The sequence below is a fragment of the Symphalangus syndactylus genome, chromosome 12, assembly GCF_028878055.3.
Source record: "Symphalangus syndactylus isolate Jambi chromosome 12, NHGRI_mSymSyn1-v2.1_pri, whole genome shotgun sequence".
Taxonomy (NCBI): domain Eukaryota; kingdom Metazoa; phylum Chordata; class Mammalia; order Primates; family Hylobatidae; genus Symphalangus; species Symphalangus syndactylus.
Window position 1 is genome coordinate 142,414,341 of NC_072441.2, and position 19,891 is coordinate 142,434,231.

At 39.9% G+C, this 19,891-nt stretch overlaps 1 protein-coding gene across 11 annotated transcripts in view; it reads right to left on the reverse strand.

The window, feature by feature from the left end:
- Nucleotides 1–2,669: 2,669 nt before the first annotated feature.
- Nucleotides 2,670–19,891, reverse strand: part of ZMYM1 (zinc finger MYM-type containing 1) — a 40,382-nt gene continuing 23,160 nt past the window's right edge. For 5 of the 11 annotated variants that reach the window (XM_055254690.2, XM_055254692.2, XM_055254693.2 and 2 more), the window contains 6 exons: nucleotides 16,972–17,146; nucleotides 16,672–16,884; nucleotides 10,776–10,929; nucleotides 9,318–9,455; nucleotides 9,106–9,149; nucleotides 2,670–8,213 (listed from right to left, as the gene is read on the reverse strand). In XM_055254690.2, the coding sequence (XP_055110665.1) occupies nucleotides 5,931–8,213; nucleotides 9,106–9,149; nucleotides 9,318–9,455; nucleotides 10,776–10,929; nucleotides 16,672–16,884; nucleotides 16,972–17,146 (3,007 nt within the window). In that variant the 3' untranslated portion in view covers nucleotides 2,670–5,930. The remainder of the gene's footprint in view (nucleotides 8,214–9,105; nucleotides 9,150–9,317; nucleotides 9,456–10,775; nucleotides 10,930–16,671; nucleotides 16,885–16,971; nucleotides 17,147–19,891) is intronic. The other 6 variants (XM_063627885.1, XM_063627883.1, XM_063627880.1 and 3 more) reach the window with 4 other exon arrangements.

Consider the following 19,891-nt stretch of genomic DNA (forward strand, 5'->3'; position numbering starts at 1 on the left):
GTAACATTTATAGAAAACCACTCAGAGAGCTCCCTTAGGAAACAACACAAGTTTCTGCTTTCCCACCACCCATGCTTCTGGGCCTGTGCTCGCAGAGAAGTCCTCTGTTATCAGGCTGGCTTCGTTAAGTCAGTCCCAGCATCTTTGAAGGCATATTGATGCTGAAATGGAAATGGTTTCAGTGCAATCTCTTCCAGTTTCATAGATGAAGCCCTAGGACAGAAGTAAACTTTCCTATTTACAGTAGGTCCTTGAATAATGTTTTGTTCAATGTCATTTGATTATAACATTGATGAGAAAAAAATCTGACTCCTGGCCGGGCCACTGTCCGTTTGCATGTTCTCCCCATGTTGGCGTGGGTTTTCTCCAGGTACTCCCACATCACAAAGTTGTGCATGTTTGGTTAGTTCGCATGTGCAAATGGTCCCAGTCTGAGTGTGAGCGTGTGTATGAGTAAGCCCTGCGATGGGATGGCTTCCTGTCCAGCGTTGGTTCCTGCTTTGCACTCTACGCTGCCAGGATAAGCTCTGGCCACTCATGACCCGACCCTGCACTGCTTATTCATTTCTGTGATGTTTATCCAGACTTTGTTCAAACTCGTCTCTCCAGATTCAATCTTCTCAAGTTGTTTTTGCTTGCTGAATAGTTCTTCATTAAGTTTGGGGATTTCCTGGAATGAGCTTTTCTGATTAGATTCCATTGTTCGAAATTTTTTCTTGAGGGCATCCAGATCCTCCTTGAGAGCAACCTGCATCCGCACCAAGCCAACACAGGCCACAACACAGGCAGCGAGGATGACAAAACCACAGAGCGGATAGCAGATCTTGCAGCATTGTCAATAGCCTCCCTTGGCAAAGCGAGAGCGATTTCCAACCACACCGAATTCCTCTTCCTCCTTGGAAATGGACTCAGAGTCTGAGTCAGGAGGCTCAGGGCGAAGCAGGCGGTGCTTGGGCTTCTTTCTCCGGCTGTCCCCAGCCAAACCAATCAATACATTGAACTCTTTGGGCATTTTCATCTTCTTGTGTGGGGTGAGTGGAGCCCCGACTCCTGAGCTGCCAGGTGCGCACCCGACGCCCAATTCTCTTCTTGCCTTGGAGCTGCCTTCCAGTGTTGGGGATCCTGGGCCAGAGCCCCTTGGTCACTCTGCCAGGGACTGGAGATTGGAGCCCAGAGGAAGCTGGAACTCAGATGGGAGGGGGAAGTCACATAGAAATGGCCAAGGAGCTGATGACCCCAAGGATAAGGCCTAGCGCACAGAGCATTAGTAAAGAGGGTGGAAAGGGACCTTTATCTCCCAAAGGGCGAAAAAAGCCAAGTCAAAAATGAAGGATTCTCAGCCCTGATGAGTAGGCAATACTTCCAAGGGTGCTGCTCCAGGAGCTGGGGAAGGGCACACAAAATAGATGTTTTGGACCTCCGGGGCAGAATTCTCAATGAAGAGGGAAGAGAAACTTATTCTTTTTTTTTTGAGACGGAGTCTCTCTCTGTCGCCCAGGCTGGAGTGCAGTGGCACGATCTCGGCTCACTGCAAACTCCACCTCCCAGGTTCACACCATTCTACTGCCTCAGCCTCCTTAGTAGCTGCGACTACAGGCGCCTGCCACCACGCCCGGCTAATGTTTTTGTATTTTTAGTAAAGACGGGGTTTCACTGTGTTAGCCAGGATGGTCTCGATCTCCTGACCTCGTGATCCGCCCGTCTCAGCCTCCCAAAGTGCTGGGATTACAGGCCTGAGCTACCACACCTGGTTCCAATTTTTAAAATTTTATTTTTGGCCTACCATGCTTTCCAGTGAAAACATGTTGACTTGGGGGCTCTCCTATTCTTAATGCCATCAGATGTCCCATTGCCTTTCCTCCACAGCTTTCCACACAGATGTCCCAAGCAGATCTTATAGCTGCTTTTGAGTTTGTCACAATCTGATCATATTTTGGGATTGCGGAGATACCTTGTCACAAAGATTAGCAGTAGATGCTGTGCATGGATTTCTGCTTTAACTCTCCTAGTTGCTGTTTTCATGAAGAGATTTGGGGAGATTAACAAAAACGACACAACTATTTCTGACATCTACTTTTTTTTTTTTTCTGTGACAGAGTCTCACTCTGTCACCTAGGCTGGAGTGCAGTAGCACGATCTTGGCTCACTGCAACCTCTGCCTCTCAGGTTCAAGCGATTCCCGTCTCAGCCTCCCAAGTAGCTGGGAATACAGGTGTGCACCACCATGCCTGGCTCATTTTTTTGTATTTTTAGTAGGGATGGGGGGGTCTCACCATATTGGTCAGACTGGTCTTGAACTCGTGGCCTCAGGTGATCCACCTGCCTCAGCCTCCCAAAGTATTGGGATTACAGGTGTGAGCCACCACGCCTGGCCATCTATTTTTTAATGGACTTCTGGTAATCTTTTACTTAGGAATATTTATAAGTGATAATGGTTGTCTAAGAGGTAGTAGAGCATGGTGATTGATAGCATGGGCTTTGGAGTCAGACTACCTGGGTGCAAATCCAGTTTCACCCGTATTAGTTCTGTAATCTATAATGTCTGTTTTTTTAGTTTCCTCTGTAAAATAATAGGTTGTTGTGAGAACTAAATGAAATAATATATGTAAAACACTGAGGGAAGTACTAGGTTACTTAATAGGCTAATAGGCATTCAACAAAGATAGCTGTTATACTCAATGTAAGTTTATTTTTTACATTATTGGCTGTATAATAGACTACAAAGAATAGAAAACACTTCAAAATGAAAACAAGAACACCAACCTCTTGATTTTTTTTTGAGACAGAGTCTCGCTCTGTGGCCCAGGCTGGAGTGCGGTGGTGCGATCTTGGCTCACTGCAAGCTCCGCCTCCCGGGTTCACGCCATTCTCCTGCCTCAGCCTCCTGAGTAGCTGGGACTACAGGTGCCTGCCACTGCACCTGGCTAATTTTTTGTATTTTTAGTAGAGTCGGGGTTTCACCATGGTCTTGATCTCCTGACCTCGTGATCCGCCCACCTCGGCCTCCCAAAGTGCTGGGATTACAGGCGTGAGCCACCGCACCTGGCCCAACTTCTTGATTTTATGACAAGATAAAAACAGCTAGAAAATGATGAAAATGAAAAAAACACATGGTTGACCAAGCTGACTTTAGAGGAAAGTTCATAGCCTTAAGCATTTCCGTTAAAAGAATGAAAATATATGCAACAAACATTCAATACTAGAGTTAACTGTCTTCTATTTTCTTTTTTTTTTTTTTTTTTTGAGATGGAGTTTCACTCTTGTTGCCCAGGCTGGAGTGCAATGGCACGATCTTGGCTCATGGCAACCTCTGCCTCTTGGGTTCAAGTGATTCTCCTGCCTTAGCCTCCTGAGTAGCTGGAATTACAGGCACCCACCACCATGCCTGGCTCATTTTTATTTTTAGTAGAGATGGGGTTTCACCATGTTGGCCAGGCTGGTCTTGAACTCTTGACCTTGTGATCCGCCTGCCTTGGCTTCCCAAAGTGTTGGGATTATAGGCATGAGCCACCGTCCCCAGCCTATTTTCTCTCTTTTTTGAAATGGAGTTTCGTTCTTGTTGCCCAGACTAGAGTGCAATGGCGTGATCTCGGCTCACCGCAACCACAGCCTTTGGGGTTCAAGCTATTCTCCTGTCTCAGCCTCCCAAGTAGCTGGTATTACAGGCATGTGCCACCATGCCCAGCTAATTTTATATTTTTAGTAGAGATGGGGTTTATCCATGTTAGTCAGGCTGGTCTTGAACTCCTGACCTCAAGTGATCTGCCCGCCTCGGCCTCCCAAAGTGCTGTGATTACAGGTGTGAGCCACTGCGCCAGGCCTGTTTTCTCTTTTTTAAGGTGGAAATCAATTAATTAGGGCCGGGCATGGTGGCTTACGCCTGTAATCCCAGCACCTTGGGAGGCCAAGGTGGGTGGATCACCTCAGGTCAGGAGTTCGAGACCAGCCTGGCCAACATGGTGAAACCCCATCTCTACTAAAAATACAAAAAAATGAGCCAGGCGTGGTGGTGGGTGCCTGTAATCCCATATACTTGGGAAGCTGAGGCAGGAGAATCACTTGAACCCGGGAGGTGGAGGTTGCAGTGAGCCTATATCACATCACCGTACACTCCAGCCTGGGCAACAGAGCGAGACTCCATCTTAAAAAATGAAAGAAAGAAAGAAAGTAAAACAGGTATATAGAAGATACTGAGAATATTTTCTACAACTCTAGGCAAATACATTTGAAAGAAAGCCTCAATGACATGGATGTTCTCCTAGAAAAAGTACAAGTTATCAAAATTGATGAGAGGGAAAGGAGAAACAGCTGGAAAAAAGTGCCAGAGAAATAGTCTTTAAAAAAAAAAAAAAATTCCAGGCCTAGATATATACACCACTTAATTCTTTCAAATCTTTGAATATCACATTTTCTTTGTTATTTAAACTTTTCTGGCTGGGCATGGTGGCTCATGCCATAATCCCAGCACTTTGGGAGGCCCAGATGGGCAGATTACCTGAGGTCAGGAGTTCAAGACCAGCCTGGCCAACATGGTGAAACCCCATCTCTACTAAAAATACAAAAATTAGCCAGGTGTGGTGGCGTGTGCCTGTCATCCCAGCTACTTGGGAGGCTGAGGCAGGACAATCACTTGAACCTGGGAGGCGGAGGTTGCAGTGAGCCGAGATCATACCATTGCACTCCAGCCTGGGCAACAACAGCGAAACTCTGTCTCAAAACAAAAACAAAAAAAAACTTTTTTGAAGTATAAAGAAATAGTCTTTTCTTTGGAGGTTACTTAAATATAGTTATATTTTCATAATGTGGCTTAATAATTTATTGTGCCATCCAGCTGAGATGTATAAACCTAAAACACAGCAGTGATTTTAACGTTTAAACAGGACAGTTTACAAAAAAGGAAATACAAATGGCTCAAACAAATAAACAGATACCTAACTTTATTCTTGTTTGTTTGAAAGAGATAAGGTCTCACTCCATTGCCTAGACTCTGGAGCATAGTGGTGCAATCATGGCTCACTGCAGCCTCAAATTTCTGGGCTTAAGCAAACCTCCTGCCTCAGCCTCCCAAGTAGCTGGGACTTCAGGTATGCACCACCACACTTCGCTAATTAAAAAAAAAAAACTGTAGTGATGAGGTCTTACTATGCTGCCAACCTGATCTTGAACTCGTGGCCTCAAGTGATCTTCCTTCCTGCACAGGCCCTCAAAGTGCTGAGATTATAGGTTTGAACCACCATGGCCAGTCCCCAACCTTATTCTTAAGTGAATATACAAAATTCTACTGAGATTAAAATGCCATTTTTAAAGTAAGAGCTTGGGAAAGATCAAAACATTTGATAAAACTTACAAAGATTTAATAGGCACTCTCATGCACTGTGGGTGGGACTGTAAATTGGCACAATCCTTATAGATGGCAACTTGCCAATATCTATCAAAAGTAAAAATGCACATATCTTAACCTAGTAATTCTAACTTTAGATTTCCAGCTTACAGTAACTCACTCATGTGCAATGTGACCTATATAAAAGGTTATAAAATGAATCATTATTTATAATAGCAAAAGGTTAGAAAAAAATGTCAGCAGGGATTGCTCAAATATATTATGGTACATTCATACAATAACATCTGCAGTTATAGACCAAGAATCAAGGAACTCTTCATGTAACGACATGGGACAATCTCAAAAATATGTTACACAGATAAGACAATCTGAAGAACAGTATACACCGTACAATAACACTTAGGAAAAATATCTCTAGAGGGATATTTAAGGAAAAGATAACACTTTTTGGGAAGAGAAAATGAGTTCTAAAGGAGGGAAGGAGACTTCACTGTATATCATTCTGTGTCTTTTGAATTTTGAACAATTTTGAAATAAAAACATCCCAATGGAAATACAAGTCATTCAGGTAAGTTCAAATGAGCAAGTATTATATTTCTTTCATCTGACTGATAAACTTTTCCACAATTTCATTGAGTCTTTCAGGCTCCATTAGTTTATTTACCAATTCCTGCTCAACAGCCATTAGGGCTGGGCCAGCAAGCTTCTCTTGTCCCATGGTATTACATAAATATGTCTTAAGACGAGGCAGGGTAGAAAATGAGTTCTCAGTACTTGCTGAAGTAATTGGCCAAGACAAAGCAATATATAATAGCTTTGAGAGACAAGGAATATTACTGTGAAGACCATGCTGAATAAACAAACAGCCGAGACTGACGAAGTTTATGCAATTATCATCTATGACAAAGTTAAGCTTTGCATAATGTCGATAAAATCTAAGTTCTGGGATAATGTCCTCATCAAGTTTATAAAATTCCTGAACATGTTTTGCTGTTGTTTCATTTAATGGTTCATTCCATTTAAATAACAGTTCTGAAATTTGCTTTATTTTGCAATAATCAAACTCTGAAAAACATAACTTTAAATTTTGTAATATAGTATCTAATCCTTGGTAATAGATATTAATTTTATATTGTTCTTCTGTTGAAGTAGGAAAAAACATATTATCTGAATTGCCAAGATCTACTGATTTCTGAATTTTTCTTCTTTTCTGAAGAGAAGGTTTTTCAACTTTAAAACCTTTACAGGTTATTTTTTGACATATTTCCTCTGTTCCATCCCAGATTGTTTTAAAGTATATGTCATTTCTTTCAGATGATAAACATTCCAAAATTGCTTCTATTTTTGAAGACAAAGAAAAAATGTCTATGGTTTTATTTTGAAGCTCTTTGGAAAGAATTCCTGTAACACTCAGCACTCGATACAGGAATTTCAAACAAAAGACAAATTCAAATTTGGAAACCAATGTCAGCAAATGACTCAATTCATCAGCAAAACTTGTATTTGAAGAATGGCTTGCTATAACTTCCAATGTTTCAATAATCTCTGGAAGACTGTCAATCACAGACAGTAATGTACGATCATGGACTGTCCAACATGATTGTGATATATGTTTCTTGCATGTTTTGTTTTGACTTAGCCTACAAATGTTTCGAAAATTTGCCAACATTTCCCCAGACATACAAATAGTGTTGAACAAAGAACTGAGCGTTTTTAGAGCACTTCGGAGTTCCTTTACTTCTTTACAAAACCTAATTATTGATAAATCCAAAAAGTGTGCATAACAATGTATGTATAAAGCTCTTGGTTCTTCTTTCTTGAATTCTGCTGCTATTTTATTAAATTTTATCCTCAAATTAGTGGTGCTATCATAGGCCTGGCCATGTATTTTATCCATATCAACTCCAATTTGCTGCAGATAAGTTTTGATAGTCCTATGTAAGTAGGTCCCAGTCATCTCCTCAGTATCAACAAAACCCAAGAATCTTTCCTTAATTAAGATAGTCTTTGATGATTTTTGTGGGTATCTTACACAAATTGAAAGCTGTTCTTTCATGGCACTATTGGTTGTCTCATCACATATGATTGAAAACGCTGAGGAGTCATTGATCTCATTCACAATATCCTGCAACATTTCAGTCTTTATTATTTCAATAATATCACTTTGAATTTGTGTACTATTATAGAAGTCAACTTGTGAATTCATAAGTCGAAATGTTTCTTCTCCTTTATCTTTTGCTCTCATTTCTAACAATTCTAAAAAATTGCCTTTATTTACAGATGAAACCGACTGGTCGTTTCCTCTTAAGGGTAAACACTGCTTTCCAAGAAATAAAATATTTTCAATTATAAGCTTTAGGTACTTTTTATTTCCCTCAATCTGTTTCGAATGAATAGATAAATCGTCACTGACAGCTCCATCACAAAATTGGTATTCTCTCCAAAATTCCAATGACTTCAAATGCATTTCACTTTTTTCATGCTTTCTGAATTTTTCCAGGGTTTTTTTCCAATTAGAAGTTCCATGGGTTGCAAATGACTCTCTTCCACAGCTAAAATATTTTTGGCAGAACAACTGGCATGAATAACAGAATGCCACATCTTTTTTACTGTTTTCCAAACACTCAAAATCTGCACAACAAGATTTTTTAATACTTCGTGATTTACCTTTAACTTTTTGTACTTTGGATGTACATTTTGGGTGACATAGTTCATCACTTATTTTCATAGATTTCATATTGTCTTTTTGTACTTCTATACTGGAACCAATTGCATGCTGACTGAATACTGATGAAGATGGTGAAACGCTTGGCTGTTCCATACTACTACTAGCAACAGCACTACTGGGTTCACTAGGTGAACTCTTAGAAAGCTTTGGGAGAAAATGAGAAAAGAACATTTAACAGTTTTCAAAAATTAATTAAAATATCAAATATATCTACTCTAATAACATAGTAAAATAAATGGCTGAGTTACAGTATGAGCTCCACTAGGGGGAAACATTAACAATTACGTATAACTTATTTACTTGTAATCTAGATTCAGCATTAAATGTTTGAAGGACCCTTTGGTATGTAATTGTCATAAAAATAATTTTTATTGCTCAGATGACTCAAATTGTGTATTTTTTTAAAAGAAGAACCCAGAGGAAAAAAATACTTCTGTTTAAACAATCTACAAACACACACACACACAATATATATGAATATATTATATATATTAAATATATAAATATATATAACAAATGATATATAATATATTTATATTACATTATATATTATAATTTATATTTTTATAGTATATATATTTATATAGTATATATATTTTATATATTATATATATAGTATATATATATAATATATATATTATATATATACATATTATATATATATATATAATATATATATATATAAAATCTGGGCCAGGTGCGGTGGCTCATGCCTGTAATGCCAGCACTTTGGGAGGCCGAGGTGGGTGAATCACCCCAGCAGTTCGAGACCAGCTTGGCCAACATGGTGAAACCCCTTCTCTACTAAAAATACAAAAATTAACTGGGCATGGGAGCAGGTGCCAGTAATCCCAGCTACTCAGGAGGCTGAGGCAGGAGAATCGCTTGAACCCAGGAGGCAAAGGTTGCAGTGAGCTGAGATCATGCCACTGCACTTCAGCTTGGGTGGCAGAGCAAGACTCTGTCTCAAAAAAAAAAAAAAAAAAAACTGCTTATTAAAAAAAGTGGTAAAAAAAAAAGTTAAAATAAAACTTACATCCATAATGACATCTGCTGTTGCTGTTACTGAGGAAACTGTATCTGTTAAAATAGAGCATAAATTCAAGATCTTATATACTATAACCTATAAAATAGCATCATAAACTAATTGATTATTTCATATAAGAAACAGAAAATTTAGCATATAGACAGATTTATCAAGTATGACAAAACAATATTTACGTCAAATATCTTAACATCAACTTTTACCTTGTAAGACATCAGTGTTCATGATGGGCAAGGCAACATCGGTGTCTGCCAATGACACTATATTGCTTATAACTGGAGTCGTATCTTTCTTTGGAGAAAGCTCTGTTGAAGTATCATGCACCACAGAAACAACATTTACTGACAAAAATAAAAAGATTTCTTATAAACTAGGCAAAATCAATCATCAGAAAGTACTGTTTAGTAATACTGTTTCAAGAAATAATGCAAGCATCTAATAGCTTAAGGAATTGGTAGGTACTGAAGTAATTTTTATTAGGGCTTAGGAATAGCCAGGTTTTTTATTATCGTATTTATAATTACAACACTACACTGAAAATTTACACTTCTCCAACATTTTATGTCTTTTACCTTTGTACACAATTTCCCAGTCCTTTTAAAGAATTTGTTTAAAATTATGGGCAAATTTTTCTGTGAAATTACTCAGGAAGAAAAGAGATTCTGATACAATCTCCTAATGGGCATCTATTTCAAACTCTTCCAGGATTCATAAACCTTAACATCAATGGAGCGCTAGGTTGGTGTCCAAGCTATTATTGCAGAAATTTCTGTAACAAGCCAGTTTGTGTGACTTACAAATCCCAGAGGCATTAGTCACTCTACGGTCTATGTAAATAGCACCACTGGTCCTACATGAGGCTTTTTGATAGAATACTTAGTTGGCTCAGATTATTTGTGCTTTTTTATTATTGAGTCTTAAAGCATTTACAATCACCTCTATTTCATGTGAAAAATGTAATGAAAACTCTTGTTTTTACAAAGCAGGGCTAAGTAAAACATTCTATATTCTAATAAAAGCAGTCTTGTAAATGTATTAAACTCTATATTGATCAATTGCCTCCTATGTACCATGTTTTGCAGTAGGTGCTCAATATATATTGATGTAAACATACATATGTTCATTTACTATATAATCTAAAAAAAGACATGTATCTTTCAATTTTTATTATTATTATTTTTGAGATGGAGTCTCACTCTGTTGCCCAGACTGGAGTGCAATGGTGTGATCTCAGCTCACTGCAACCTCCACCACCCAGGTTCAAATGATTCTCCTGTCTCAGCCTCCTGAGTAGCTGGGACTACAGGGACCCATCAACACGCCCAGCTAATTTTTTTGTATTTTTAGTAGAGACGGGGTTTCGCCATGTTGGCCAGGCTGGTCTCAAACTCCTGACCTCAGGCGATCTGCCCACTTTGGCCTCCCAAAGTGCTGGGAATACAGGCATGAGCCACCGTGCTTGGCCTACAAATATTAAATCTCTGGTGGTAAAGTAGCCTTCCTTTTATACAAAAATACTGAAAAATAGTTCTTTGCAACAAGTTTAGATTGTTTTGACTTTTAAAAGTCAGTTTAATTTGAAAATGAATCAAGGTTATAAAGTCAAATAATATTATTTATTAATAATTACTGAACCCCTACAATTGCTAAACAAACATTACCTGAAGAAGATTCCATCTTAGCTTTGCTGTATGCAGAGAAACAATTAATAGAGCAGAAAAGCTCTGTCTTCCCCAAATCACTGGTAGTCTCAATCATTTCATCTGAGGGCTTCAATGGTTTGCAAGGAACAGATATAAGTGGTTTGGTAGGTTTCTGTTTAGAGATTAAAATAATATTCATATTCCTAGTATATGATATATTATTAATGAAGAAGAACCTATCTATTACCACTGCTTTTAGTTGGAATATTAAAAAGAATAACAACTAAGATAGTTTCTACATTTTCTTAAAAAAAAAGACACTACAGATTGCAATAACTAAAATAAAGAATATTGGCAAATTTGAAAATGATTTTTGTTATTTATCAGATATATTTAACAGCAATAATAATAATACATATGAAAGCAATAAGGCTGGTGCAGTGGCTCATGCCTGTAATCCCAGCACTTTGGGAGGCCGAAGCAGGCAGATCACCTGAGGTCAGGAGTTCGAGACCAGCCTGGCCAACATAGTGAAATCCCGTCTCTACTAAAAATACAAAAAATTAGCTAGGTGTGGTGGTTAGCGCCTGTAATCACAGTTACTCAGGAAACTGAGGCAGGAGAATCACTTGAACCTGGGTGGCAGAGGTTGCAGTGAGCTGAGATTGTGCCACTGCACTCCAGCCTGGGCAACAAGAGCAAAACTCCATTTCAAAGGAAAAAAAAAAAAGAAAGCAATGAAGAAAGTGGTCACAGAAGTTCATTTCAGGCAGTCAAAGCCTACTGGATAAACAAAGGCCTTATATAGTTATAGATCTGTCCTCAGTGGCAGCTTGGGAATTAACTTGGGAAGATGTCTACCGATGCTGAGGAGGAGCCAGGAAGGAGCGCTTAACATACCTTACAAGATACTGTGGGAATCACTGTTTTTCTAGGCTAACTTCATGCTAAAAATTACAAGCATATTGTAAGAAAGCACCATACAAGCAATAGAAAGTATAGAGTATTTTAAGTTCAGTAAGTAGTAACTGTGCAAAAGAAAGGATATAAACTTTGAAAGGCAGGCATTACTATAAAGATTATGCTCACCACCTATTCTTTCTAGTCAAACAGGAACCAATATTCCTGGATTTCAGAATATGTCAGAGCCTAGGCACAGTGGCTTACGCCTGTAATCTCAACTTTCAGAGGTTGAGGCGGGAGGATCACTTGAACCCAGGAGTTTGAGACCAGACTGGTAAAACAGTGATAACTCATCTCTAATAAATAAATAAATAAAAACAAAAAATTAGCCTAGTGTGGTGGCGTGCACCTGTAGTCCCATTTACTTGTAAGGCTGAGGTGGGAAGGATCACTTGAGCCCAGGAAGACAGAGGTTGTAGTGAGCCGAGATCATGCCATTGCACTCCAGCCTGGGTGACAGAGTAAGACTCTGTCTCAAAAAAAGAAAGAAAAAATAATACATCAGGCTGGGTGTGGTGGCTCTTGCCTGTAATCCCAGCACTTTGGGAGGCTGAGGCAGGAGGATTGCTTGAACACCTGAGGTTGGGCCTCCAGTGAGCTTTGCTCACACCACTGCACTCCAGCCTCCATCCTGGGTGGAAAAGCAAGACTCAGTCTAAAAAAAAAAAAAAAAAAATCACCGATGGAATAAAACTGCTTTTGGAGATGCAAAGTACACAGACAGGCTGGGCGCTGTGGCTCACACCTGTAATCCCAGCACTTTGGGAGGCTGAGGCGGGCAGATCATCTGAGGTCAGGAGTTCAAGACCAGCTTGGCCAACATGGTGGAACCCCGTCTCTACAAAAATACAAAAATTAGCTGGATATGGTGGTGTGCGCCTGTAACCCCAGCTACTTGGGAGGCTGAGATGGAAGAATTGCTTGAACCTGGGAGACGGAGGTTGTAGTGAGCTGAGATAGTGCCATTGCACACCAGCCTGGGCAACAGAGCAAGACTCCGTCTCAAAAAAACAAAAACAAAACAAAACCCACCAAAGTACAAAGACAAAAAAATACATATACGTTTTATTTTTCTGTGAGAGAACAGGATATTGGCAAAGGCACAACAAAACAAAAAGGATAATTTTGAAAATTTCTATTTTTATCCTTAGTATGAAAAACTTTTATATTTTGAGAAATCTTAACAATTCACTAATCTTTAACATTAAGCAACAATAGTGGCATAATTTATTTTTATTTATTTATTTATTTTTGAGACAGTCTTGCTCTGTTGTCCAGGCTGGAGTGCAATGGTATGATCTCGGCTCACTACAGCCTTTACCTTCCCCAGGTTCAAGCAATTCTCCTGCCTCAGCCTCCCGGGTAGCTGGGATTATAGGTGTGTGCCACCACCCAGCTAATTTCTGTATTTTTAGTAGAGATGGAGTTTCACCATGTTGGTCAGGTTGGTCTTGAACTCTTGACCTCAACTGATCCTCCCGTTCGACCTCCCAAAGTGCTGGGATTACAGGCGTGAGCCACCGTGCCTGGCCCAATAGTGGTATAATTTATAATTAAGTTAGTTTAATATTCATAAGGGAAGGCTAACTTAATATATTCTATTAACATATGGCCAAAATAATTACAATTACATCTAATAATCCACTTTTTTAAAATAAAAAGCTATCCCATTTTTAGATTCACATATTTGGACATTTTTCTAATTCTGGATTATAGTTCACTAACATTGTAGATTTACTCCATTATCACTGTCACATGATGTCTTACATTCAGATGCAAGGGGAAAGTGTTAGGTTGTGCTTGTTAACTAACTCGTTTACCCAAATCAGTCTTGCCCCATCACATAAGCTGAAAAACTGGGTACTCAATACAGGTTTTTTTTTTTTTTTTTTTTTTTGAGACGGAGTCTTACTCTGTCGCTCAGGCTGGAGTGCCGTGGCGCGATCTCGACTCACTGCAAGCTCCGCCTCCCGGGTTCACACCATTCTCCTGCCTTAGCCTCCTGAGTAGCTGGGACTACAGGCGCCCGCCACCACACCCCGCTAATTTTTTTTTTTTTTTTTTTGTATTTTTAGTAGAGACGGGGTTTCACCATGTTAGCCAGGATGGTCTCAATCTCCTGACCTTGTGATCCACCCGCCTCAGCCTCCCAAAGTGCTGGGATTACAGGCGTGAGCCACCGTGCCCGGCATACAGGCTTTTAAAAACAGAACAAGGCCGGCCGGGCGCGGTGGCTCACGCCTGTAATCCCAGCACTTTGGGATGCTGAGGCGGGTGGATCACGAGGTCAGGAGATCGAGACCATCCTGGCTAACATGGTGAAACCCCGTCTCTACTAAAAATACAAAAAATTAGCCAGATGTGGTGGCAGGTGCCTGTAGTCCCAGCTACTCCTGAGGCTGAGACAAGAGAATGGCGTGAACCCATGAGGCGGAGCTTGCAGTGAGCCGAGATTGCACCACTGCACTCCAGCCTGGGCGACAGAGCGAGACTCCGTCTCAAAAAACAAAACAAAACAAAAACAAAAACAAATAAAACAACCCAGAACAAGGCCTATTTATTGAGTGTCAAAAAGAAAGAAAGAAAAAAAAAGGAATATTATTTCCTGCCTTTGGGAGAAGTCTTCTGTGCTTTCCATTCTGGTCCCAAGGCAGGATACTCTCAAGATGGGGGCCATAGAAAAGATGTGAGTCATAAATGATCTATTTGAATTATGGCTTGTTTTGACTCCCATCTTCAACTGCCTTTTTTTTTTTTTTTTTTGAGACGGAGTCTCACTCTGTCGCCTAGTCTGGAATGCAATGGTGCCATCTCGGCTCACTGCAACCTCCGCCTCCCAGCTTCAAGAGATTTTCCTGCCTCAGCCTCCCAAGTAGTTGGGATTACAGGCGCCTGCCACCATGCTCAGCTAATTCTGGTATTCTTAGTAGAGGCGGGTTTTCGCCATGTTGGCCAGGCTGGTCTCCAACTCCTGACCTCAGGTGATCCGCCAGCCTCAGCCTCCCAAAGTGCTGGGATTATAGGCATGAGCCACCGCACCCGGACAACTGCTTGTTTTTAAGGAAGTCTGTATAGGGATAGAGTTGGTTCTCAAAACATGATATGAACAAGCAACATAACTAGGAAGTCCCACCTCATCTCATTTGCTCTTTCTCTGCTCTCAGAAGCACCCACCCAGAGCTTGCCTATCAGAAATAGGGACAAATAATACTAATCTCACTGGATTATTTCCTCCTATGACTGATTCAGAAAAAGCATGTGATATTTTTTGTTTGTTTTTTTAAAGACAGGTTCTTGCTGTGTTGCTCAGGCTGGTCCTGAACTCCTGGCTCAACTGAACCTCCCACCTTGGTCTCCCAAAGTGCTGAGATAACAGGTGTAAGCCACCATGCCTGGCCACGTGTGACATTCTTGATTCATCTTTGCATTGTTTGGTGTAAGAGTTAAACACGTGGAATTAAAAACAAAAACATGGGCCGGGCGCGGTGGCTCACGCTTGTAATCCCAGCACTTTGGGAGGCCGAGGCGGGCGGATCACGAGGTCAGGAAATCGAGACCACGGTGAAACCCCGTCTCTACTAAAAATACAAAAAATTAGCCGGGCGTGGTGGCGGGCGCCTGTGGTCCCAGCTACTCGGAGAGGCTGAGGCAGGAGAATGGCGTGAACCCGGGAGGCGGAGCTTGCAGTGAGCCGAGATCGCGCCACCGCACTCCAGCCTGGGTGACAGAGCGAGACTCCGTCTCAAAAACAAAACAAAACAAAAAAAAAACAAACAAAAACATGGCTAGGCTCACATCTGTAATCCCAGCACCTTAGGAGACCAAGGCAGGAGGATCAGCTGAGTTCAGGAGTTTTAAGACAAGCTTGGGCAACATAGTAAGAGCTTGTCTCTACGAAAAAATTAAAAATTAGCCAGGTGTGGTGGCATGTGCCTGTAGTTCCAGCTACTGAGGACGCTGAGGTGGGAGGATCACTTGAGCTAAGGAGGTCAAGGCTACAGTGAACCATGATTGCCACTGCACTCCAAGCTGGCTGACAAAGACCTTGTCTCAAAAAAATCAAAATAAACAAACAAAAAAAATAGCTGGGCATGGTGGCTCACGCCTGTAATCCCAGCTCCTTGGGAGGCTGAGGCAGGAGAATTGCTTGAACCTGGGAGGCAGAGGATGCAGTGAGCCAAGATTGTGCCACTGCACTCCAGCCTGGGCAAGACAGCGAGACTCCGTCTCACAAAAAATAAATAAGGCCGGGTGTGGTGGTTCATGCCTGTAATCCCAGCACTTTGGGAGGCCAAGGCGGGCAGATCACGAGGTCAGGAGATCAAGACCATCCTGGCTAACACAGTGAAACCCCGTCTCTACTTAAAATACAAAAAATTAGCCAGGCGTGGTGGTGGCGGGTGCCTGTAGTCCCAGCTACTCGGGAGGCCGAGGCAGGAGAATGGCGTGAACCTGGGAGGCAGAACTTGCAGTAAGCCGAGATTGCGCCACTGCAATCCAGCCTGGGTGACAGAGGAAGACTCCGTCTCACCAAAAAAAAAAAAAAAAAAAAAAAAAAAAAAAAAAAAAAAAAAAAAAAAAAAGAAATAAAATAAAATAAAATAAAATAAATAAATAAAAATAAAAACAAAAATACTTTTGTGTTTGGGTTTTATTGACCAGCAGACTATTGTTATTTTTGCTATACTTATATCTAGTTTATAAACCCGCTCCAGCCTGCTTGCCTTTTCTTTAAGGTGAGATAATCAATCTGAGATTATTTAGGAAAATCTCCATATAGCATTTATCATGAATTCTTATGCAAGAAGAAACTGTAAAAAGCCTTCTATTTCATCTTCATCAACTTACCAACATTATACCAAAGGGTACCAAAAACTAATTCCCACATTTTCCTAGAGTGAAACCATTCATAGGCCAGTTAATAGAAGAAACAATAGGTCTTTATTCATACCTGCTTATATGCTGTAATACTCTTTGAACTATTAAAGTAATGAGACTGTCCTTCCATCTGAAGTATGTGAGACAGACTAGAGCTGGTGTAACAGTAAGTGCCACAGTTCTCACAGCAGTTCATGATGAAGTTGTTAGCAGAGTGAAACTTTGAAAGGCAGGCATTACTGCAAAGATTATGTTTCACATTCTGGTATTTTACTTCGTACTGAATCTAAGATTTAATAAAAAGATTCAGTAAAAACTCTGATATTTAAGCAGAATCATCAGAATCCCTGTAAAGGTTATAATTGGAACTTACAATAGCAGTCTTCTGGCACATGCTGCACTTGGTCAAAATGCTATTAGTACATATGGTAACAAATGGTTTTCTTTTTTCTTCATATGATGAAAGACAAGATAGGCTGCAAAAAGTTTTGCAAGAGGTAGTGTCTTCCAGCTGGACACTGATCACATCCTTTGGATTTAAAACGTCTCTAAGAATAAATAACAAGGACACCATTAAACACTTTAAACACAATTATAACTTTTCTCTTTATAAATGAAATGACCTCTCAAAATAGAGTAAGAACATTAGCCTTGAAATGAGAAAACCTGAATTTGGTATCCAGTTCTGTCACATTTATACTCCCTAAATTTTAATTTTCTCATCTATACATTACAGAATATAAAGCACATCTAATAGTGCAGTTTTGTTTTTTTTAAGAGATAGGGTCTTGCTGTGTTGCTCAAGCTGGCCTCAAATTCCTGGGCTCAAGAGATTCTCCCACCTCAATCTCCCACGTAGCTAGGATTACAGGCACATAATCCTACCATGCCTGACTTTGAAGGTGTAGTTTTGGAGACTAGCCAGCCTGTATTATTAGGTGGTGCTAGTGAAAACCGAGGGATGATGAGAGATCACATATTCACACGAGCAACTCTAGAATCTACAGGACAGAGAATCTTAAAATATGGTCTTCAAATCCCTGGGGGAGTCCCCAAGATCAAAACTATTTTCATAATAAGATGTTATTTGCTTTTTCACTGTGTTGATGTTGCAAAGCTAATGGTAGGACCCTGCAATCCCACTCCTTGGTAAACACCAAAAAAACTGAAAACAGGTACTCAAACAAGCATACGTACATGCATATTCGTAACAGCACTATTCACAATGGTCAAAAGATGAGAACAGCCCAAATGTTCATCAGTAAGTGAATGAATGAATAAGCACATTGTGTTACATACATACAGTGGAATATTATTTGCCTATTAGCAAAAAGAAGAAAGTACTGATACATGTTACAACATGGGCAAACCTTGAAAATATCATGCTAAGGGAAAGAACCAGACACAAAAAGTCACTGCACTCTAGCCTGAAAAACAGAGTAATAATACCCTGTCACAAAAAAGTCATATATGGTTCCACTTACATGAGATATTCAGGATAGATAAAATCTACAGATATAATGCATACTGGTGGTTAACAGGTGCTGAGGGGAGAGGGAAATTGGGAGAAATTGCTTAGTGTTTAAGGTGTTTTACTTTGAAGTGATGGAAATGTTTTGGAACAAGATAGAGGTGATAGCCGGGCGCGGTGGCTCAAGCCTGTAATCCCAGCACTTTGGGAGGCTGAGGTGGGCGGATCCCGAGGTCAGGACCATCCTGGCTAACACGGTGAAACCCCGTCTCTACTAAAAATACAAAAAATTAGCCGGGCGTGTTGGTGGGCGCCTGTAGTCCCAGCTACTCGGGAGGCTGAGGCAGGAGAATGGCGTGAACCCGGGAGGCGGAGCTTGCAGTGAGCTGAGATCGCACCACTGCACTCCAGCCTGGGCGACAGAGCGAGACTCCGTCTCACAAAAAAAAAAAAAAAAAAAAAAGATAGAAGTGATAGTCACAGAACATTATGAATATACTAAATGTCAAGGAAATGGTTAAGTTCTTCGTATACAAATTTCACTTCAATGAATTTGGAAAAGAAAAAAAGCAATGGTGGGTAAAACCGTCAGAGCCTTAGCAGAAATCAAGGCAGTGGCACCAAAATGTACTAATATTCATGTTATTCCCTGCTATACGTTCACTGCCAAAAAAAATTCTTTTTAAAGTATCAGTTTCACTTCAGGAAGTACTCAATGAAACAGCGAAATATTTTAAATTATTTAAACTTCATCCTTAAGTACATTTAAAAAATATTCTGTCTTGGCCAAGTGGTAGGGTGAGAAAAAAAAATTCCGTGTGACAACATAGGACATAAGCATAAAGTACTTCTGCACACCAAAGGATGATGGTTGTCTCAAGGAAAAGCCCATATGGAAATGTTGAGTTATAAATGAATTAGCCACTTTTTTCAAGGAAAACATTTTTACTTGAAAGTACTGTAAACAGTTTACTGTAAATAAAGACAAACTATTATCCAGAAGTGGGTATCTGCAGATATTTTCTTGAAAATGAAAAAAATGAGACTATCACTTCAAGTAAAATGACTGACAGTACTTATCGCCAACAATAAAACTTTGGCTTTCAAGTGATAATTGGAATTTTGAAAAACTTGTATCTTCCAACTTCAACTTGATCGATACCCAAAACTTAAAAACTTTTCTGAGATTAGTGGTGATTTTTAAAATACTGCATAATAAAATATGAGAACATTTAGAAGATCTGCAGAACTCGGTGAACCAATATTTTCCAAATTACAATAGCATATTACAAAAATCATTCACGGGTAAAAGATCCATTCGAAGTACAAGATAGATTAATGAATTTTAACATAACAGAGTGCAAAAAGTTCACTGATCCACATGGTACAAAAAGTTTGATCCCACATTGCAACTAGCCTTTAAGAAACTACCACTTGATTTTCGGTTGTAGTATCAAAGAACGCCCACAACGATCTGAAAGGCTACTAAAACACTCCCCCCTTTTCCAATCACCTATTTGTGAGGCCAGATTTTCTTCAGACTTCAACCAAAACAACATTTTGCAATAAAGTGAAGGCAGAAACAGATACAAAAATCCAGCTAGATGTAAAGTGATTTGCAAAACTGATAAAACAATGATACTTATCAATTTTTAAAAATATGGGTATTTTTCATTCAAAATGTCATTTAATTTTTGATACAGTTAATATTCATAATCTACAAAACTAAAGCTCTTTGGGTGTTCAATAATTTTTAAGGGTACAAGAAGTCCTGAGACCAGAAAGTTTGAGAACTGCCACTACAGAAAATATCAATATACCT